The sequence below is a fragment of the Melospiza georgiana genome, chromosome 4 (genome assembly GCF_028018845.1).
Source record: "Melospiza georgiana isolate bMelGeo1 chromosome 4, bMelGeo1.pri, whole genome shotgun sequence".
In the NCBI taxonomy this organism is placed as follows: Eukaryota; Metazoa; Chordata; class Aves; order Passeriformes; family Passerellidae; genus Melospiza; species Melospiza georgiana.
In genome coordinates, this window is record NC_080433.1 from 7,079,764 (window position 1) to 7,102,094 (window position 22,331).

Here is a 22,331-nt window from a genome sequence, read left to right on the forward strand (position 1 = left end):
CAGTCCAGCAATGAGCTTGTACATCCTCAGAACTATTGTTCACAGAATTACAGTTCTACCAAAGAAAAACTGACCAACCTACAAAATTTTGTCCACTGCACGTGACAATAACCAGGATTGAATTTGAGGGTGTAAAACAAGTGTTGACATTGTTTAGGTTGTCCAGATGAGGATGGCACCTGCTGTGACCCCTCCTGAGGCCACTCTGCCCAGACACAGGCAGCTCTGCAGCCAAATGGGCTTACCCAGAGCCTGGATCAGGAATAATGTGTCAGCACGAGCAGGGCTGTGATTCTTCCCTTTATTGTGGGCATTGGTGTGGCCACATCTCAAGTGCTGTGCCCAGTTGTGGCCTCTCAGCTCAGGAAGGGCATTGAGGGGCTGGAGAGTGCCCAGAGAAGGGCAATGGGACTGGAGCACAAGGCTGAGGAGGAGCAGCTGAGGGGGCTCAGCCTGGGGAAAAGGAGGTTCAGGGGGACCTTTTCACTTTCTGCACCTCCCTGACAGGATGGTGTAGCCGGGTGGGTGTCGGGCTCCTCTCCCAGGTTACAGGATGAGAGGACGTGGCCTCAAGCTGCACCAGGGCAGGTTTAGGTTGGACAGTGGGAGCAATATCTTCACAGAAAGGATGGTTCCACATTGGAGTGACCGTCCCTGCAAATGTTTAAGGAAAGTCTGGACACGGCAGTCAGTGCCGTGATCTAGCTGACAGGTAGTGATCTCTTATAGGTTGGACTCGATAGGACTTTTCCAATCCCATCGATTCTGGGATCCCCACGCCGCCATCGCCTCCCTCAGGGGGCGCTCGCCCCTTCCCCTCCGCCCGCCCACAGCCAAGATGGCGCCGGCAACGCCGCCGCTGCCAGCACTAAAGATGGCGTGAGCGCGCATGCGCGGGAAGGGGTGGGGCCGCTCCGAATTCTGGCGGGTACTGGCGGCGGGCGCGGCGGTGAGCGGGGAGCGTGAGGGGAGCGGGAGAGCGGAGCCATCCCGGGGCAGGCGGCGATCCCCGGGCACACGGAGCCATCCCGGGGCACACGGAGAGATACCAGGGTACGGAGCCTGAGCCGAGGGTCGGGGAGCCCCGGGGGAGGGAGCCCCACAGGAGGTCGAGGTTCTGGGTGAGGGAGGCGGCCGAGCGAGGAGGGAACCGTGAGGGAAAAAGCGCGGGGTCCGCAGTGGTCACCGGCCTTCCCTGCTCGCGCGGGTTAAGCAGTGTTGCTGCAAATGAATATTTTGGAGCATGAGGAAACTATCAAAAGCGGGCGAAACAAAAGATTCTGCAGCAGGAAGGTCTGTAAGCATAGTTCGAGTTTGGGTTTTTGACTCATTTGACCTCCGTGGATATCCCATCTTTGTTAGCCAAGCTTCCCTGGCCCATTCATGTCCGGCCGTGCTGATTTATTTTTTCACGGACCTATGGAGAAGCTGGGAGAAACGCTTTGAGAATAACAACTGTTAGACTTTAATAACTAGTTAAATGCTAGTTGTAATTATGATGTACTCAGTGTAATTGGGTGAGGTGGAAATGGTTATTACTATGAGAATGTAATAGGCATTTCTTAAATTCTGTGTCTGTAATGGGCTTTTTTATATAAAAGTAGTGTCCTTACACTGCAGCGGGTTCAGCATGGGTCAGAGTTTTGATGTAGAAAATGTATGTGAGGGTTTTAAATTGAGTGGAGTTCTCATCTGTGGCTCTAAACAAAACCAAGCTGTAAGATTGCAAGTTGCCAAATAAGGAGCCTGAGCACGATAACAATATATATTTCTAGATAAGGCATATATACTTTAACATGTACATTCTTCTCATAACAGAATATTTTTGCCTTGAGGAGCTCTTGAAGAAATCCTGGTGAAACTATGGACGGTAAGGGAGAAAATTCTCTTCCTTTGGCTGGGAAACTTTTCTTCTTATCAGCCTGTTAGCTAATAAGTTCAGGTGTTCAGAAAACCTAGCGAGGCTTTTAGCAAAGGAATTAACACTCCACTGAGTTTATTTGCTGAGTCCTTTGAGGTTGCCTCTTGCTTTCTTTATTGTCACTTTTCTGTTAGGCTGCTCTTTGCCTTCCCTGGTTTGGTGTTTTCCTCATCAGCAAAGGCTAAATCAGTTTCTTGGTTTGCTCAGATTTTCATTCCTGCTCTGTCACATTCCTCTCTCTGTACTTATCTCTTCTCCATTTTTCTCCCTATTTCTTTGTTCTCCTCGTTTTTCCAGGAGCACACTGTAACCTGTAAGATGCTTTGTTGCCTGCCTTGCATATCCCTCTTCTCCTTCCTTTGGCAAAAGCCACATGATTGTCTCTGTTGGCTACATGTTTACAGGTTCCAGGCTTTTCAGTGGAACAGCAGCTGCTGTTTGAGGAACTGCAGAGGAGGAAAAGGCAGTGCTGAGCAGCTGGCAAGTTTTCTGCTGACTTGCCAGCCTGTGCCACGAGCTGAGAGCATCTGCAACTACATTTCCATCTGGCCTCACAGCCAGAAGCTGCTCTAGATGCCTTTAGTTAAACCTGAAATGTGTTGTTTTTTTTAATGCTGCTTGCTGCTCTGATTTAGTTTCAGTTGTCATTAGCTTGTAATCAAGGTGTCTTGGACGTTTTTTCCTTAGCAGATTTTCTTTCACTTGACAGAAATAACTCTGATTTTTGCCTTAGGTGATGATGACTTGGATCTGCTGGCTTCTCTTCTGGAAGAAAATGAAGCACCTGAGGAGGGGAATTCTCCTGAGGAGGAAGATGCTCCCGAGGATGAGGATGGAGAACCAGATGAGTACGATGAGCTCTTTGATGCAGAAGATGATGCATCCTACACCGAGGAGGCTGATGCTGAGGACAGCACGACTGATGAGCAGAAGGAGAACTTGGCTATGCTGTTTGGAGATGTAGAGGACCTGGTGGAAGAGGAGGAGGCAGAGAAAGCTGTCCCCACTTCAGCTCCCAGTCAGGCAAAGGAGAAAACCAATGAAGAACTGCAAGGTTTCTGCAACAGCATCTTTGATCTGTTTTGTTTGATATATTCTGTCTCTAGAGAGCTAGAGGGCAGGAGGTATGGCCTGCCCCTTCCTGATGAGGGCTGGAGAGGAAATACTGAAAGGCCTTGTGAAAGTTTCTAAGTTCACTTTTCAGCACCCAGTGGCCAAACTCACCAAACCTGTTTTCCCAAAAGAAAGACAGAGGACTAAATAAGCCAGGGAGACTGAGAGAGCTGTGCTGAGTAGCACAGGGAAGGTTACCTGTGCCTTGTCTGATGCAGAGCAGTATTGCCTCAGTCTTTGGGGCATCAGATATCATCCTGGCATCTTTCACCAGCACACCAGTCCCTTCCCCCCCAGGATTATTGCCAGGAGGTTCTGCCCCACCAGTATGGAAGCAGAGCTTTCCTGTGTCCAGGCTGTGTTTTTGATTAGATAAGGAAGTACTTTATGCTAAGGAGTGCAATCATCAGCCATTTAAATTGTCTCATGGTGAGCAGAAAAGTTTTATTCAACGTGGGAAGGAACACACCACAATTAAGTAAAATGTTTTTATGAGAGGACCCAGCTCCAGGTTCCATAGAAAAGTTTGCCTTCACTATGAGCTATGTAGAATCAAGTAAATCTGCATTATGACTCAAGTCTTCATTTAAGTTTCCATGATGCAGTAAAACTGCCAGACTTCCAGGGATCTCATAAATCCCTGTGTGCAATGGCTTCCTGCTGTCTTCATTATTATCCTTTTTCTTCTCCTTTCTTTCCTAGCTGAGCTGAGAAAATTGCAAGAGCAGATGAAGACGTTACAGGAGCAGTTGCAGAAGACTGCTCTTGGGCAGCAATCCAGTTCAGGCCCTGAGAAGAAAACCCCTGGTAATGAAACTAATTAAATGGATTTATGATTTATTGGCTTACCCATGTGAGTTTACAGGCAGGACACTTAAAGTAATCCTGAAGCAGGCACTAAGAAGCAAGGAGGAGTGGTGATCTGGTGTGTTCCCACACAGCTACAGATGAAATCAGTTTTGGTCTCTGCATCATGGGTTAATTCTGCATTGGGCAGGTTTCATGACAAAGTGCTCCAGTCCCTTTTTACTGGCAGATGTTGGCACACCCAGTATATGCAGCTGTGTTTGTTGCTAGAGTGTGCTGGATGTAGTAATGAAACTTCATGGAAAGATTGCTGCAACAGTTTGCAAAGCAGGGGATGTTTCTACTTTCCACAGCTTTGAGGTTGCAGTGACATCCAAAGTCTTAAGCTGTCCTGGGGAAGAGTCTTTGGCACTATTTCAGCTGATAACTTCAGCTGAAAGGTTTCAATGTGGGGCACTGACTTGGACTTGTTATTCAGGAATTACATAGTTCGGAGCAGTGCTTAGAGTCTAAGTGCAAATCCTGAGGTCTCATAGGTTTTTTGTTCCCTTGGCCAGGTAAATCTCCCTGTCCACCCTTAAAGGAAAGGAAAGTTCAGAAGCTGCAAGAGTCACCATGCTTCTCAGCCCAGCTGGGCAATCCTTTACCACCAGCCAAGCAAGGAAGGCAGAAATCAAAAGCAACCTCAGCAGGTACCATTCCCAGTCTACCTTTTACTAAAGCCACTGAGCTTCTGTCAAAAACTTACAGTTCCCAGCAGTGGTGTGGACACATCCAGGACAGTGTTGCACTACCCAGTGTACCAGGAGTGGTCTGGTCACAGTGCCAGAGAGCTTGTTAATTAATTAATAAGTTAATTATTTCATTCTTTGTAATGAGAGCTATGCCTTTTTTTCTTCTTTAACAAGAGAACAAGATTCCTCCTCCACGGCAAGTCCTCAGTCTGGCATTCCAGCCTCTCCAGTCTGCTGTGGGGAACACCCCCAGTAAGGTGGCCAGAGAGAAGACTCCTCAGGTGCCTGCATGCTCCAGCACAACCACACAGCCAGTGTCTGTAGAAACCTTCTCAGGACTGAGATTAAGGTCAGCAGCCCAGCTCTGAGCCCTATCTGGGGACAACCCCTCCAGTAAAGGCAAAGAAAACACCATGTATATGTTAACCATGTCAGATTAGTCACTTGTCATGAAGGGATGTAACACAAAGCCACAGCACTGGCTGGTAATCAGTAATCATGTAACAGTGACTTTTGGCTCAGTACCATGTTTCTGTTTTCACCTCTGCTCTTTTCTAACAGAAAAGCTCTAATTTCATTAGCACTGCCTTCCCTGGGATATCCTCAGTGGCAGGGAAGCAGTGGCCATGTGCAAAGCCCAGCTGAACTTCAGTTGAGCCAGGTTTTGCTGCACACAGAAGCCTCAGGAGCCACTCACCATTCCTATACTCAGTGTGGCCACAAGAGGACTCTGAATCCTCACGGTGTCCTCACCAGAGGACCAGAGCTGCATTCCCAGCTCAGTCAGCCATTCCTGGTTAGTCTGAAATGAGCAGAGTTCATGTAGGCTTGGGGCTGAGTTGCAGTGCAGTGTTATCAGTAGCTTTCTGATATGGGGGGTTTTATTTCAAGTGACCTCAGGGTGAAGCAAGGCACAGAGGTGTTTTGCAGGAAGATGATGTCTCCCCAGGGAAGTGCTGGTTGGTTTTCACTGTGCATTGGTGCCAATGGATGTGCTGTCTTTTACCTCTTTCACTGGATGTAGAAAACCCCGGGTGTCTTCAGCGGAAATGGACAGGAAAATGGCCAACAGGAAACTCATCCGACTGTCTCAGCTGAAGAACAAGCTTGCTACTGAGAATCTGGAGGAAATAGACTGGGTAACATTTGGAGTCATAGTGAAGAAGGTCACTCCTCAGAGTGCAAATAATGTAAGTAACTTCATTGTATCCCTTGCTCAGTTCAAGTGAAATGCTGGTTGTGTTTCCTGAGGAACTTTCCTAGATCTTCAACTTAATCAGCCAACTTCATGAAGTGCGGGGGTCCCAGTTGTGGGTTCCTCTGGGTCTGGATTGAAAGCACTTGAGATGGCAGTTCATGTTCAGACTCAGCTGTTTATTGTTTCTTACCAGTAAAACAGTCTCACTGCTGTGAGTTGGGCACCTTTTCATTAGAAGGCACAAAATGGCCAACAATCTCTTGTTACAAGGTCTTTTAAAGCTAAGCTATCCAACTAAGAGCTGACACCAAATTATTTTACCCTTTACCCCAATAACTGATCCCACAGAGCCCACAATGGGGACTTTCCTGCCCAATTACAAAATGCCACCCAAACCCATGGAGAAGGAGGAAGAAGAAGCACGAAGAAGAAACCCAGGATGACACCCTGTGCCCTCCATCTTGCTTCCATCCACTACATACTAAAAATCACAAAACCTCAATTTCTCACCAAGTGATACACCTACACTGCTCTCTATAATCTATTGCACACTTTTGTGGATTCCAGTCTACCTTGAAGTCTGGGAAACTTTCTCCATGAATGAGGGTCAAAGTCAGGGCTCCCCTGGTGATCAGGGCACCCCAGAGCAGACAGAGATATTCCCAGTATTCTGGGTTTCCACAATGTAGTTAATGGAAAACTTCTGTAGTAAAGATCTTGGCTTGTCTGGTTTCATCCAGTATTGTTTGTGTCCTGTAGAAAGTAATTGATGAAACAGATCTGGATATGCCATGGTTTTGTGTGTTTAGTGGGGTAAAAACCTCTTTATTCAACAAACAAGTGTGCTGCCCAGTTTGATATCAGAAAGGTTGGTAGGGTAGCAGCAGAATTATTTGCTATTTTGGCCTTTAGGAACCTCAGAACTGACAACATGGATGGCTGGAGATACTGTACCTAAGCTCTACTGAGGTTACAAATTGTGCTTTTCTAAATCATGAAAACCTTGGGAGGGGGAAGCCAGAGTATCTGTTTAAAAGAAGCAGCCAGAGGGGACCCAGGCAGTGTGTGCAGCACAGCTGGAAGGAAAGGGGATGTCTGTGCTGTTCCAGGGCAGGACCTTCAGCATCTGGCGGCTCAACGACCTGCGCGACCTCAACGAGTGCGTCTCGCTCTTCCTCTTCGGCGAGGTCCACAAGGAGCACTGGAAGACTGAGCAAGGCACAGTCGTTGGCCTGCTCAATGCCAACCCCATGAAACCTAAAGAAGGCTCAGATGAGGTGAGAGGATTTTTCATTCAGCTGTAGATAAAAACCTATAGCTGAACCTTTTCGTATTTGGCTGAGATTTCACTTTATAGCGCATCTTCAGGTTGAAATTGCAGCAGTCTGCCCAACAGTTTGAATTGCATTGCATGGTGCACATCTGCTCCTGGCCTCCTGGGAGACTGAACTTCAAGAAGTCCTATTAAGCATTTAAACCCAGAGTTTATTCCATTTTTAATCTGCTCTTGATAGCAGTTGGCTCTTCCACAAATATAGAGAGTGTATTTTCATTTCAGTTTATTCAGCTACTTCAGTGTAACACCTATTTCAGTCCAGAGGTCTCTCAAAGCTGAAAAAGGTGGGGAAGCACATTTTCTCTCTTCCAATTCAAGCATGAGATATGTTTTCAAAATGTTTCTGGTTCAAAAATCACAACAGAGAGGCAGCAATATTTGATTTATTAAACAAACAATGTGTTATGTAAATATATGTCAGCTGATACATAGTAGTTCACTTGCTTAATTGATTATTTATAAATGCAGAACATGCAGAACATTTAAGATGGCTTCATTTTGCTAATAAATTAATATATTTTTAATTGCACTGGAATGGAACCTGTTTCCAGTTACTTCTGTCAAGGGGAATTTCAGTCTAGTAGCTGATCATGTAGTGTTCTGCATGTTAAATTCTCCAAATAGAAAAATTAAGGCTCTCATTAATTGTCTTTTAAGCTATATAATTGCTTAAATTAGCATGAATAAGCAGTAGATAGTCCCGTTGGTGAGCAGAAAGGCACACCAGATTTAATAGGAGGCTGCATTTAACTGTCAAGGATGGCTCTTCCCAGCTAAAATGTTCACATTTATTACTGCATTAAAACTGACTTCTGAAATTGTCCCTTGGCTGCAGACACAATCCCTGTTGTATGTGGTTGTGTGAAGCTGTTCTTGCACAGACACTGTTCTTGCACAGGACTCAGTTTTGATCAGACCAAGACATTTGGAGGAGGACAGAGAGCCCTGGTACAGCTCTTCCTCCCATCCCTTGCTGGATGTGGGGGTCATGGTGGTATCAGAGCCAAGGAGCTGCACAGGAGCATTTACAGCACAATTACAACTGCCTTAGGTGTTCTTTGGTTTCTTGAGGCTCTGAGCATAGAACTTTAATGCCTTTCTTCTCTTTGTGAGAAATAAATTCATTTTTTTTATTTTTAACTGAGGAATTTCTCAATCTGAATAGGACATGTCACTTCCTTAAGCTAGGCCTGCATTTTAAGACTACATTGTTAGTACCAGAGGTACTGAGCCAGATCAGGGACAAACCAGTGATAAAGAGGTCTAACCAGGAGTGTTCTGTTTTCTGTCTAGGTGTGTCTGTCCATTGACCATCCCCAGAAGATCCTCCTCATGGGAGAAGCTCTGGATATGGGCACCTGCAAAGCCAGGAAGAAGAATGGTGATCCCTGTGCACAGATTGTGAACCTGGTCTGTATCTCAGTGGTCGGGGCATTCCTAAGCTGTTGGTGAAAATCTGGCTGCTGATTTTGTACTGATACTCTGACTTTTTTACTTGTTTCTGGATCTTGACTTGCAACTAACTAAAGTGGGTGGAGAAAGTGAGAAATGAAAGCCAGAGGAGCTGTGTCTGTGCTGTCACTGTGCAGGGGATTTCCCTAAATGCCAGGTTGGTGCTGCAGGGAAAGGAGATGGTCCTGACCCATGATGCCACACCCTTTCACTTTCCTTTGCTCCAGTGCAAGCTGCCATGCACTGCACTAGAAAACTCATCCAGAGAAAAGCAACACAATATTTTTTTGGGGAATGGCTATTTTTTGGAATGATTTTCACCCAATGAGCTCCCTTGTCCAGGATACCTGCAAACTGTTAGGATACTTACACTTGAATATGGGGCACTGGAAATGAGAGAAAAAAGTTTTGGGATCCTTCTTTTAGGACATTACTGACTTGTACTAGTTTAAAGGATTGTGCATTATGTTACTTCATGGCTATGGTGATACCTGAAAGGAACCTTGTCTGAGTCAGAAGGGTTGAAGATAGTAGGGTATCAGAAGGAGGAGAAAAAATGAAGGAATGAAGAACTGGGAAGAAGAAAACTAGAGAAGGTACTTGTGGCCAATCAAGACTGTGATTGCAGACCTACTTTAGGAGCAGTCTATGCAGACAATACATAAAACTGAGTAGAGTCAAGAGTACAGAATCTAGGCAAGATGTCCTGGGTGGGAAATGAGTTGACTTTGAGGAATGGCCTTAAAATTCCTTAATGCACAGGTTTGTTTCTAGTGATTAGTACAGGCAATTTTAGCTTTGTTTTTTGTTGCTCAAGTGTGGACATATTTTTGCTTGGTTGATCAAATGCCGGAGTACCACAGTGGAGATGTTACTTCATTTTAGCCATACCAGGATGCACATGGGTGAGAGGATTGAAGGGAATTGTAACTGCTGGTGTTGTGTAACAGGCTCCTCCTGTTTCTTTTCAGAATGACTGTGAATACTGTCAGTACCACATCCAGTCCCAGTACAAGAAGCTCAGCTCGAGGCGGGCAGATCTGCAGTCCACTTTCTCTGGGGGCCGCGTTCCCAGAAAAGCCGCTCGGAAAAATCCCACTTTGAAGGAGAGGCTGTGCCAGGATGGGTTTTACTATGGAGGAGTCTCTTCAGCAGCATATGCAGCCTCAGTGTAAGATAAACCATTTCTTTCCCTTGCTTTTGAACAGAATTTCCCAGAATTACATATAGAAGGGAGTCTGAAGCTATGTCTAAGGGAATCTGTTCATTTAGAGAATGCCTTTGCCTTAACTTTCACCAAGCAGGAATAAAGCCCCACACTTGGCATAATCCTACTGGCCACACAGGGTGGCAGAGCTGCTGTTTGACAGGAAAATTTTAAGTTGATACTAAGATGTGGTAAAGGTTGTTTTTACCTCTACATTAATACTGTGGTGTGAAGCCAGGCAGCTTTGTGTAGATTAATGGACTTTGAGATCCCAAGAATTTGAGTTTGAGATTGTAACTGTATTTTCTTATGGCTTACTGTATTTAATCCCAGAGTCAGTGTTTTCTGTAGTTCCTCATGTCTTCCCTGGCTGAAATAATACAGTGTCACTCTGGGCTAATGAAGAAACAGGACTGACCAAGATCAGTATGCATCTCACAGGGGTCAGGTCCTTTATCCAGATCCCATGAAGACAGCTGTGGAAAGAAGAGTCACAGCTGGATCCAGCCCTGTGCTTGGACACAGCTTTTATTCCCTTACCACTGCCCTCTGACACCTGATGTGACTCCACAGTAATGAAGCAATTCCACCCTCCTTTCCATCCCTGGAACAACCTGTGAGCAAAGCAAAGCTTTGATCTATGTTTAGCTTTCCTGTAATGCACAGGAAATACATATCTCAACAAAGGGAGAAATGGGAGATCCTAACCATTATGCTGGAATTTGGATTTAGATTCACATCCTTAGAAACACCAGACAGCTGGTCCTTGAGGGTGGCTGAAGTTTTGTTGTAGCACTGGGCTAGAATTCAGTCTTCTGTCCTTGCTCTAAGTATGGGAAAACTCTGATATTCTGGATTTGTTTCCTCTTTCTAGTGCTGCAGCTGCTGTGCCAAAAAGGAAGGTTCAAACCACTCTCTCCAATCTGGTCGTGAAAGGATCTGATGCAATTGTCCAGGAAACCAGGCAGAAAATTGGTACCCAATTATTCAAGTGGTCTCTTCACTCTTTAGATGTTTCCAGCTTGATGTGTAGATGTGTCCCAGGGCCTTCTAGTCACTAACTGAACCTGGCAGTCACTTTGCTGCAGAAGGAGTCATTTGCTTCCTCAGTTGGTCAAAACTCCTCTTCCCCCTTTAGATCACAGTTTCAAAGCAAATGTAATAAGCAACTGTGTGGCTTCATGCATCTTTTTTTCATCAGTGCCCCCAAATTAAGTCTCCTGTTCTGTCTTTGGACAGTGACAGAAGATCTTTGCCAGATTAATGGGAATTGGAAGTTTTAAGAACTTTGAATCAGAGGATTTATTTTATTTGATTAAAATAAATTACTTCTGCCACCTTGAAAGCTTCTAAGGAATACTAAGTATAAATCAGTCAGGTCTGCAATGCAGGCAACCTCCTGAGAACCCACCTTGTTTCCAGTGCTTTTCTTTTGTGTCAAAGCATGTTCCTTTTGTAGCCCCTGGCATGTCATCAGTCTTCCCTGCCTCTGTTTTGTTTCTGTAAAGCATTACACTCTTTATGCTCCTTGGACAGCAGGTGACAGGTTATTCAAACTGTGTTCTAGGTGTCACTTAGACTCATTTACATCTTTCAGTTCCATCTGTTGGTTGCCTCCATTTCAGACATCATAGTGTATGTCCACAGCAGCTTTTGGCTGCTCTGGATTCTGCAGGGATAAAGTGTGGAGCCTTCAGGATCCTAAAAACAGGAATGGTGGGAGTAACACAGCCAGGGCTGGTGAGGATTTGATTGAGTTGCTGAAGGGATAGAAATGTCTGTGACAAATGACAAGACCTTGGGCAACCAAATATAATGTAAAGGTTGGTCTTGCTTTGAGGAGTGCTCAGCTGACCTGCAAGGGTTTCTTCCAACCTAGCCAAGTTTACATCTCAGAAGCCAGGCCTGCTTCCCATCCTCAGGTCAAATCTGTTCTATTTCTGCTCCCCCACTCAGGTGCAGCAAAGAGACCCATGCAGTGTTCTGAAGAGTTCAGGGAACTGCTGGCACAGCCAACTTTTGGGGCACGAAACCTCTGCAAACACTGGACCAAAACAGGTATTGTCCTTTTGCCTGAAGGAAGACCCACTCCTAAAATCACTTTACCTCCTTCTGAACAAAGTGGCCTTTTGATTTTGCTTTATTATTTTTTCCCAGATGCTGAAAAGAAGCAAGGGGCAGATTTCCAGTCTATCTCTGCTTCAGCACTGCTCAAGCAACAGAAACAGAAATTGCTGGAGGCCAGAAAAAAGCGATCTGAAGAGATTCAGAGGCGGTAAGCACACACTGGTTTTCACAGGAAGGTTCTGTTGTTGTGTCCATAAGGATAGCTGTGTTTTCACTTCTTCTCAGCTTTGTGTGATGTCTGTCTCTGATTTGAGCTTTGAAAACAATTGGTCTTGTTCAAGTCACTCTTGATTTCAGTGACCCAGTGAGTCCTTTACCAGTCTTGTTTTCTTCTGAATGCCAAGATTGCTGTGTGTTTCTTTTAGCAGTTAAAGGCCAATTAGCAAAAAATCATGGCCTGCATCCCCTCCTGTTTGTTTCTTATACCTTTCTCTCTGTGACTTATGTCTCTAATTGAATGAATTATTCTTGTCTTACAAGGTTTCTCCAGAACACAAGTAAAGCCAGCACTCCTGCTCTCCCATCCTCCTCCAAACAGACTTCCCTCCATTCCCCAGTGCCTGGGGCAGAGTTTCCCAAAGCTGCAAAAATGTCAACTCCTCAAAGGCCCAGGCTAGGCACAGGCTTCTCAGAAGGAGAAGATATCCTCTTCTTTGACAAGTCTCCTCCTCCAAGGCCAAAGCTGGACAGCTTGGCAGAAGCCAAAAAGGTACCAGCTCTTTGGATCTTTAAAGTATTAAACAGAGGTTAAGGGAAATTTGGCTTGTGATAGAAGAGGAGTCTTTGGTCAGCTCAGTTCTGGTGTTAGTGAAGTTTCTCATTTGTGGGATCACTCTGGCCATATTCCAGCACACAGGATACCTGTCAGTGCCAAAGTCCATGCTGCCATCTTGCCTCCAGTCAGTCTTTTAAGGGAAGGGATTTGTGCTGAAAATCCCTGGAGTGCTAAACTCTGGCACTGCTAGTGCAGTGTATTGCAGGTGTTTTGTTTGACAGGTGGGTAAGCAACTGGTTTAGTTGTGTTGTGCCATGAGTCTGGATAATTTTGTTGTCCAGCCAAAATGGACTGCATCTTTTTTTGGTAAAAATATGTTCATTTGTTTGTCAAAGAAACTTTTCCAGCTATAATGAGAAAGTCTTAGCATTCTGGGACTATGAGAAGGAATAGTTGTAATAAATTTTCTATTAGTTCCTAATTATTATCAATTTATGTGGAAATCTCACTTGATTTGATTTCTCTGAAAAACTTACTGATGTGTGAAGCTGTGAGATCTCAGCACCTCAGGATGGAGGTGCAGAGTGGCCGAGACCACCCTTGGGGGGCTCGGGAGTCCTGGAATGTTGCCAGAAGTGTCTGATGGCTGGACTTTGATCCTGCACGGGAGACAACACCTGTATGAGGATGGGAGGATTTCACTGGGTGAATGGTAAAAAGATAAGTTAATTAGAGTGTGAAACACAAAGTTTAAGATTTCTGTACAAGAAGATCTAAAGAAGTAATATAGAAGAATTAGGGCGTGTCCTGTTCTTCTTCTTCTTCTTCTTGGCCTCCATCTTCTGTAGTGATGTTGGCACTTTGAGATTGGTTATTACTAGAAGTGCACTAGTTAATAAAAGTAGAAAGTATTGGAGAAAAATTATAAATATTGTATATGTAACTTCGAGTATAAAAATAAGTGACCACCCCGGGGGCTCTCAGTGTGCTCATAGCTAGCTTGCTGTGCAGACCTCTGTTGGGCTGAGAGAAAATCTTTTAGATAAACAATTAATAAACACTGAGACAGAGAAAAGATCTGAAGTCTCTCCTCGTCCTTTAAAGCGCCAAACTGTCCAAAGCCACCCTAAACCTTTCCAAGCCACCTAAACAACCGAAAAACCAACATGAAGCAGGTAAAGCTGAGCTGCAGAGACACCAGGCCTGGTAACACCTGTGGAGAGGTGATTTCTGCTTTGGGAAATCACAAAAGGTTGGGAATTCTGCTGGGCCTCTCTCCAGGCAGCTCCATGCTCAGGCCAGTGGATGTTTTCCCAGCTGACAGCCTTTCTCTGCTAGTTCTGGAATCAGGAATCAGGCTTTTCTGGAGCCAGCCAGGTCACAAACATTTCCCTGCTCTTTCTGTTTTCCAGCTGGCTGCCATCCGGCGACTGCGAGCAAAAGGCCAGATCCTCCCCAGAGCAGACCCAAACAGCACCAAGAGGAAACGGGCTGATGCTGAGGATGTCCTGGAAATTGTTGAAAGGGTTGAGAAAAATGTTGCTCAGCCACAAGGTGCAGAAGCAGACGGTGGTATGTGCTGTTAGCTTCTAGAACAGAAAAATGTGCTTCTGTCCTACTGACACAGCAGGAGTTGCTGTGGGTTAAGGATTTAATTGCTGTGCTAAAAAGAGGCCAAGTCAGGTCTGTTTGGAACTTCAAGGGTTTGTTGGAAACACTAAAAAAATCTCTAACCCTGTGGAGAAAGCGTGAGATGTAATCTCTGATATCTCCCTGTGCTCATCTCTGTTCTCTTTCTTCTGGCACTTGAGCATCTGCAGTGCAAGGCTGACTTCACCAAGGGACAACAAGAACCCTCCCACCTGGGAAGGTTTCTGATTTTTTTGTGGGAACTTGAGTTTGCCTGCTGGTGATTTACTGTGGGATCTTGGATGAATTGTTTAATTCCCTTTAAAGTTTCTTCATCAGTCAGTGAGGGAACGCTGCTTACATTCCTGGGAGTAATGTGAAAATTCCTAGTACAGTGCTTTGAAAGAAGATACAATGTTATTTTTAAAAAATACTTGTATTTTTTCTGAAGCTGTATTTGAACTTGTTTTCATGTTCCCAAACTATGAAAGGCTGCTGTTTGACCTGAACATCTGCCTGAGAGACCTGAGACTTCCAAAATCTCCTGCAGTGAGCAAGTTCAGCCACCACAGCCTTGTTTTGTAGGACTGAACCTTTTTGTCTCTCTAGAAATGGATGAACTGGAACCTGCCCTAAAGAAACGGCGTGAGCAGCTGGCCTATCTGGAGTCAGAAGAATTCCAGAAAATCCTGAAGGCCAAGTCCAAGCACACAGATGTCCTAAAAGAGGTATGGCCTCCATCCAGCTGTGACTGAGAGCTTAGGACTAGGAGCTGAGTGGACTCCTCATGATTTCAGCTAGAAGCAGACACCCAGCATCTCACAGGCTCCAGATGTCCTGAGGAGCAGGGCTGGGTGTCTCTGGCACACAGGGCACAGTGCCTGCAGGTCAGCACTGCTGCCATAGCCAGGGTAAGGCCATGTTGCCAGTTGACACCAGTTTTATTGTTGTGTTTGGAAGAATCAGTGAAGGTTCCTATTGGTGGGTAATCAAAGAAATCCCTCTGCCTTAAAATCAAATGAGCCACATGCCTGTTTTGTCCCTCATTACTTGACATCTTAGCCACATAAAGCCAGCTGCCACCTTCATCTGGGGCTCATGTCAGCTGTGAAATGCCATCAGGTGCCCTGCAGAGCTGAGAGGTTGGGTTTGTCACCCTGGGAGTCTCTGCTGAGCACTTCTCCAGGGTTGCAGCACCTCCAATGGCACAGGGCTCTTGTCTTGGACTCTTATTGACAAGTCATAGTTGTTTGAAGGTCTTCTGGGGAGTAATATTTTGGCTAAGAACCCATTCCATTAATTCCATCTGCCTCCCTGACTTCTCTGCACTGTCCTCATGGCTCAGTGCTCATTTCAGTACTTCCTGCTGCTGTTAAACCTTCCCACTCTGCATTTCAGTGCTGTGAGCTACAGCACGTGTACAATAATGGATTGTTTGAAACAGGAGATGTTGTGTTTCTCTGCTCCCAGGCTGCAGTCTGCTTCAAGCAGGCCTGATAATAATTTACCCTAAGGCCATTTATGGAGTGGCTTCTCCCCTCTTTGTGTCCTCACAGCACATTTTGTGTGCCCACAGGTTGAGGCTGAACTGCAGGAGAAATACTTTCAGCCCTTGGTGAAAAAGGAAGAACTGGAGGAGAAGATGAGGAACATTAAAGCAGTGAAATGCCGAGTTGTGACATGTAAAACAGTGAGTGAAGGGGAGCCAGGGTACCAGCAGGGGAGTGGAACATGGATCCTACAAAATGGTGCAGGTCTATCCTGCAGACTCCCATCTGCCACTCTCTTGGCTGTGGTCCAAGGCAGGGATTGATGTTTTGTTCCTCATGCCCGTTGCTGAGAGCAGCTCAGAGTGACTGAGACATGGCAAGGCTTCAGTGCTGTGCCAAACATCTCAGCTCAGTGCTTATGCCAGTGGTTCCATGGGTATTGCTCTCCTGAATTTCTCTGTTTCTTCATTAAGTGCTTTGTACCAGGACCCTCAGTTCTCCATATTTCATGGAAACATAAGCAAAGTCCTTGAAAACATTAACACTGGGTGGGAGTTCACTATCTGCATTTCCAGGGACTTGGCCATCAGGAAGAGGAGTGGAGCTTTCTGACTGTCCCAAATGTACTGACAGGAAGGGAAGCATCCCTCCCACTTCCAAAGTTTCAGCCCCTGCTGAACTTTCCCTCTTGCTGCCCTCCCTGCCTGTTTTGGGATTGCACAGAGGGACTTGTGTCCCATGAAGTGCTGGGAGCAGGACCACAGGGTGGTGGCAAGGGGAGGATGGCAGTGACAAAGCTTGGGGTGGTGATCCAACTGCTGGGCTCCTCAGGATGGGAGAAGACAGGAATGCTTTCCTCTGAACATTCAGCTGCTGCCAGTCCCCAGAACAGGTCTCATCCACTCTCTCTCCTCCCTGACAGTGTAATTACACCTATTTCAAGCCTCTGGAGACCTGTGTGCAGGATAACCACAACTACCTCTGGCATGATGCCATCAAGAGATTTTTCAAATGTCCTTGTGGAAGCAGAGCTATTTCCCTTGACAGGCTTCCCAAAAAGCCCTGCAGGTAAGAAATGAGCCTCATGAAACAGTGACTGGGACTTAGGGACTGTCCCTTCACAAGTAACTTGTTGTGAGTCACAAAACCATGTCCTAAAAGGGGAATGTTATCCCTTGTGCCAAGGAGCATGGGCTGGGTGTGGGGCTAATTTAGGATCCCCCATCCTGTGTAGCAAGCACAGCACAGTGATCCTCACTTCCATCTTCATCTTGCAGTAACTGTGGCCTCTTCAAGTGGGAGCGAGATGGGATGCTAAAGGTGAGTGTGAGTGAGCACCTCAGCACTCTGGCTGCTTCCTGTGGCACTTCTGTCCCCTCTTTGCTTCTGTGCCCTGTCCCCCTCTTTGCTTCTGTGCCCCTGTGAGCTCCCAGCAAAGCCAACAGCTCTGCATTCTGTCAGGTACACACAGGTGCCTGCAGGCTGGGTTATAGTGGAATTCTACTTTTTGCTTTCTGCTCTCAAAGCTTTGTTTTATTTACCCGTGGGGAAACGGCATTTGAACAGAGTTGTAAGAATTCAGAATGTCAAGGTGCCCAGAGGGTCTGTCAGTGTTTAGTCAGGTAATTTAGCCCTACCACAATTTCTTCCAGAGAAGTGTTTGGGAGATCCTACCACACATTTAACTTCTTTTCTCCATGGTTCATGTTTCCAGGAGAAAAAAGGTCCGAAGATTGGTGGAGAAACACTTTTACCAAGAGGAGAAGAACAACCAAAATTTCTCAACAGTCTTAAGTGACCTGGAGTTGATTTTTCCCTAACATATGGATGGATTTTTGTGTCTGAAACACATTTATACTGGACTGCCAAGAAGATTCAAGTTTTAGTGATGAATCAGTAGGGGAATCAGTTTTTGATGAAAAGATCATCTGCCAAGGGTCCACCAGGCTGCTGCATGGATACTGGACTTTGGTATTTTTTAATTGACTGCAGAAGACTTCATGTGAAAGGCACAGTCATGCCTGTTCTTTCCAGCTAGCAACACCAGAGTGACCTCACTATTAGGTGACAAATCATCATGAATGGGAATGACTGTAGATTCCATAAGCACTTATGAAATTAATACCCTGATGTGTTCATGCCAACCTGTCTTCAGCTCTTGGACAGAAAGGGGTGTGGGAGGGTTGTAGGCACAGAGCATTCTCCATTGGCTTCAAAATTACTCACTCTGAACCCTTAGAAATAGATGTCAAACTGATATCCTGAGTTTCTTCTTGGCTTACCTGTTACAAAACCCTCCCAATAGCTTTGGCCCTGCAAGGCCAAGCAGTGTTTGTGCTGGAAACTCAGAGCTCCCTGTCCCCCAGCACCATCCACACTACACCTGTAGCTCCCACTTGGAAAAACTTTTTAATGAATATGGCACCACTTTGTGAGTGGTTTTAAAGAGCTGAGTGATTATATTTAAAGGTTTTTACCCTTTTTCTGGTATATTAAATAGTAAAAGTAGCTGTGTCAGACCAAGCAGGATGAAATCTCCCTCCAAGAGGTGGCTCCTGAGAAATGCTGTCTCCATACAGGCATTTTTCATTGTAAGGAAAACCTAGGGCATTTAACCAGCTTTTCCTGGACCTGAGCCTTTTCCTTTCCTGCCCAGTAGGATCATAGGATATTTTTAAGTGCCTAAACCCCCCCTAACCTTAGTGATTTGACCAAAGTGCCCCTAAACATCTCACATGTCCCAGTGGTCTTGTCAGTGCCTCTTGTCTGCTTGCACAGGGGCTGGAAGTGCAAATTCTGTGAATGTTCATTTAGAGCAACTGGACAGATTCACCTCAGCATCCTGCAGCCCTCATCTCTTGTTGGTGCTTTTATTGGTGCAGCTTTGCCTGCAGCATTGATTTCAGTCCCTGTTGGTACTATTTCCTGAGTGGGGTGTCACTGCCAGGGGACAGCATCAGTGACTGTGACACTGCTTGGCAATGGCAATGTCTCCTGTGGATCCCTCATTCAGAATAAACAGAGTACAGATTCAAACACTGCCTGGGTCTGCATGGTATTGCTCTGAGGAAGAGGATGAGTTGCTTCCTCAACATCTTTGTTTTCTCACAAGCTGAGTGCTGAATCACCAAAAGGAACTGGTTTGTGGTCTGTAACTTCAGCTTTCATAGAATTTGCAGAATTTCTCACCTGGAGTCCCCAAAACCACCCTGGAATTCCACGCTGGTATCAGCCTTCAGCCAGCACGTTGAAAGCTTCACACTTTAGCCAGTTCCTGTCTCTTGGGCCCAAGGAAAGGAGAAATTAAAATGTCAAAGGAGGGTTAATGCTTTATTTTCATAAATGCCCCCAGGACTGGGATATGTAAGACATGTATCTCCATGGGAGTGAAAGCAATGCTGGTATGCAAAAATAGGATGAAGAAACCAAACCAGTTCCTTTGCTAAAGCTCTAGCAGAAAACAAGGAGTGGGGGAGATGGATGTATTGGAATCTGAGTGCCTTGCTGTTCTGAGATGCTTTTCTTGTGCCAGGGCTTGCACTACTACCCCAATTCCTGCATCCTCTGCTCTAAAAACAGGGAAGCTGGGATCACTCAGGGTGGTCACAGCAAGGAGAGGAGGAGAGCCTGGCAGGTGCTTTGCCCAAAGCTCTCTCCAAAATGGGCTTGGCCCAAACATCCTGCAGGAACAGCAGTTACTGGATTTTTGGGTGACTCTCAGCTGCAGCACCCCAATGTTTGCCTCAGACCCAGCACCTGCCTTTCCAGGGTTCACTTTGGTTATTCAGCCACACAAGCCACAGCAGAACTTCTGAGCCACAGAAATAATCCAGTGCAGCCATTAAAGCTGGTTTTACTACAATTTAATCTTTATTTAAAAAAAAAAAACAAAATAAAATCCACGTTCTTCATCAGCTCTCCCAGTCACTTCCCATGTAAGCTCAAACTGAAACTGATTCACTGGTTGATTTTGTGCAGAAGAAGGACGTTAAAAACTTTAAACACATAATTACACATGGAATTTTATATTAGTATGATTTTACCAACTATATTATTGGTAACCTTACATTAATAGAGTATCAGCCCAAAAGTATATCAAGAGAATGACTAGAAAAAATAGGTAATGCACAACTCACCATATTATTATTAGGTAATCATTTGATTACTGCAGCAATCTGATTTTGTAGGTCAGGTTTTCTTTGAAGTCCATCAGGTGTTCAGCCTTGCTGCACCTATTTTGTATTAGCATGAAATACTTTTGTAATGCAGCATTTGGGGCAAGTTCCTTACACAGGGGGCAAAAAGCACACGAATCTGGCTCTTAGGTTTTCCCTCCTGGTCTTTAGAGGTCACTTTAAAGATTTATTTATTTTTCCTTACACTACCTTTGCTCATTTCTTCCTAGCTACCTGCATTTAAAAAACCCACAAAACAGCAGCAACAGCAAACCTAGAGAACAGCATCTTTGAATGCAGTGTTTCCTGCTTCTTCCTGGTATGAGCAGATCTGTTTGGCCATAAAAACACCCATTAACTTATTCACTGTCTCTTCAAAGTCTCAAACAGAAATGGACAGACAACACTAAATGAAATTAAAAGCTACAAGCTCCAAGGCACAGAACCCTGCTTGGTGTAAGCCAAAAGGCTCATTGGATTGATGTGAGCAGAGAAGGTGCTCAGATGGGTGTTTTATAAACTATATCCTCTTCTTGCAAATCCACTTACAGAGGGATTGAATAACAGCCTCTCCTATCTAAACACCTGCTGGCACAAGCCCATCCTACCTGAGCTGATTTCCACTGAAAATACAGCAAAGAACGTGGATTAAATCAAATCTGGCAGCCCAGGCTGGGAGCAGTGATGAGCAGAGCTGGATCTGCAGAGCTCCTGGGCTGATTTCCAGGCATGTGAAGGGGCTGCCTGTGGAGCAAGGGTGCTTCTCCAGCACAGACAGGCAACAAGGAGCCTTATCAGCAGAAAGGCCAAAATGACTAGTGAGTTACAAGATAAGGTAGTGATTTAAGATTAGCACAAGGTCTGGAGCAGAAACCCTTTTATATTTTGCATGTCCAAATTCAATTACTTCTTTCTCCAGCTGCTCTTGGATCATGGTCTTAACATCCCTGCAGTAGCACTCTAAGCTGGTGAGGTGACAGCTGTGGGGACACTGGGCATCACTCACTGCCACTGATTATAAATGACTGCTGGAAAAGGATCTCCCACATCCCAGATCGGCTTAGAGCGACAAATCTACTTTGAAAAAACTATAATGTAGTTAATTAAACTTGCTTTTCCTCCTCATTTCTCTTGCATGAAGTAAGACTTTGATCTACAGCACCAGAAGCCAAAGCTGGGATGCAAAATCCTTCCTTTGGCACCTACCCAGTGACTTCACATCAAAGCGCTGAGCGTGCAACCGCTGTCAGCAAGGTCAGGAGTCAGACTAAATCTGACATTTCTGAACTGTTAGTCTGGAAAATAGCACATAAATTCTGAGCAGAAGATCTTCTCTGTGCTTATTGTCTTTTACCAAGCTGCAGGAAGCCTTTGTTTTCAACACATGTGAAATGTCAAGGCAGGAAAAAAATGTGTCTGAAACACTGGGGCTTCATGCAACTGCAGATGGCCAAATAAGCAGCCAGATGTCCAATTTTTACATGGTCCTTTTTGAAAATTGGATGCTGCTATTTAAAAAAAAATGTCCAAGAAGGGCTAACATGGTTAAAATAACCTGCAGGAACATGAAGTTAGTTGCAAAGAAGGTTTTAGGATCATCAATTTAGGAGTATCAATTTAGTACCTCCAACATGTGAACCTGAACACCTATAGCAAACCAAATTGTAAGAAAGATTCTACCAAGCCAGGGCTAAACTAAAACACACTATTACCAAAATAAATATTTTGCTTCTAATTTGATTCAATTCAAGCAACTTTTCTAATAGGGTAAGTGCTGCTTCACCAAAATACCCAGCAACCCAAGCATTTCATCAGGTTCTGCATTTCCCTACCTCTTGAAGCTCTGCCTAACAGATTTAGAAGTTTATTTCTCAAAGTGTTATTGCTACAGAGGAGGCATCCAGCAACACCACACATCCATCCTGGGAGAATCCAGCTTCAGCCAGCTGTTCTGCCCAGCACAGAGCACAGCCTGCCCCAGAGGGAGGTTACCCAACAGGGTGTGGGAAGGAATGAGGACACAAGTCTCTTATCAGGGGCTGAGTTTGGATGATCTCCAAGGTCATTGATGGGTTTGTTCTTGTGAAAGAGGCATTGTAAGCTGAAATCCATAGGCAGAGGTGCATAAATTTTTAAAAACAAAGGTAAACTTCTTCCTTTCCTTTCCTAGCTATGGTAAGAAAAATCCAGTCTTGAAACTGGGAGTGTGACACCTGTAGCTCCTCTCTGTGGTCACAGCTCCCCCTGCAGTGAACCCAGCTCCACCAGTGACACCAGACAGGGAAGCCTCCATCAGTCCTGTGCTGTGAACCAAACAGAATGCACCAAGTTCTCCTGAAAATCCCACGGAAAGGACTCAGCAAAGCCACCAGAGGGATCTCCAACTCACTGGAATCACCCAGCTGGGCCCTTGCTCTCCACAGGAGC

At 45.3% G+C, this 22,331-nt stretch overlaps 1 protein-coding gene across 1 annotated transcript; it reads left to right on the top strand.

Annotated features, from left to right (window-relative positions):
* Positions 1-889: 889 nt before the first annotated feature.
* On the top strand, positions 890-17,527 carry MCM10 (minichromosome maintenance 10 replication initiation factor). Its single transcript, XM_058022261.1, has 19 exons — positions 890-962; positions 2,655-2,975; positions 3,737-3,841; positions 4,399-4,533; positions 4,750-4,924; positions 5,600-5,765; positions 6,883-7,050; positions 8,403-8,519; positions 9,533-9,732; positions 10,643-10,743; positions 11,725-11,826; positions 11,926-12,043; positions 12,376-12,604; positions 14,023-14,182; positions 14,849-14,967; positions 15,816-15,929; positions 16,652-16,797; positions 17,007-17,049; positions 17,444-17,527. Exons 1-19 carry the CDS (start codon positions 890-892, stop codon positions 17,525-17,527), a joined length of 2,676 nt encoding a protein of 891 aa, XP_057878244.1.
* Positions 17,528-22,331: the final 4,804 nt, after the last annotated feature.

Excerpts from the sequence above, each read along its gene's own strand:
- MCM10 (XM_058022261.1), top strand. The coding sequence starts at position 890 with ATGCGCGGGAAGGGGTGGGGCCGCTCCGAATTCTGGCGGGTACTGGCG. Across the intron at positions 9,733-10,642 it reads GCAGCATATGCAGCCTCAGT|TGCTGCAGCTGCTGTGCCAA; the intron begins GTAAGATAAACC and ends TCCTCTTTCTAG. Across the intron at positions 17,050-17,443 it reads AGCGAGATGGGATGCTAAAG|GAGAAAAAAGGTCCGAAGAT; the intron begins GTGAGTGTGAGT and ends TCATGTTTCCAG.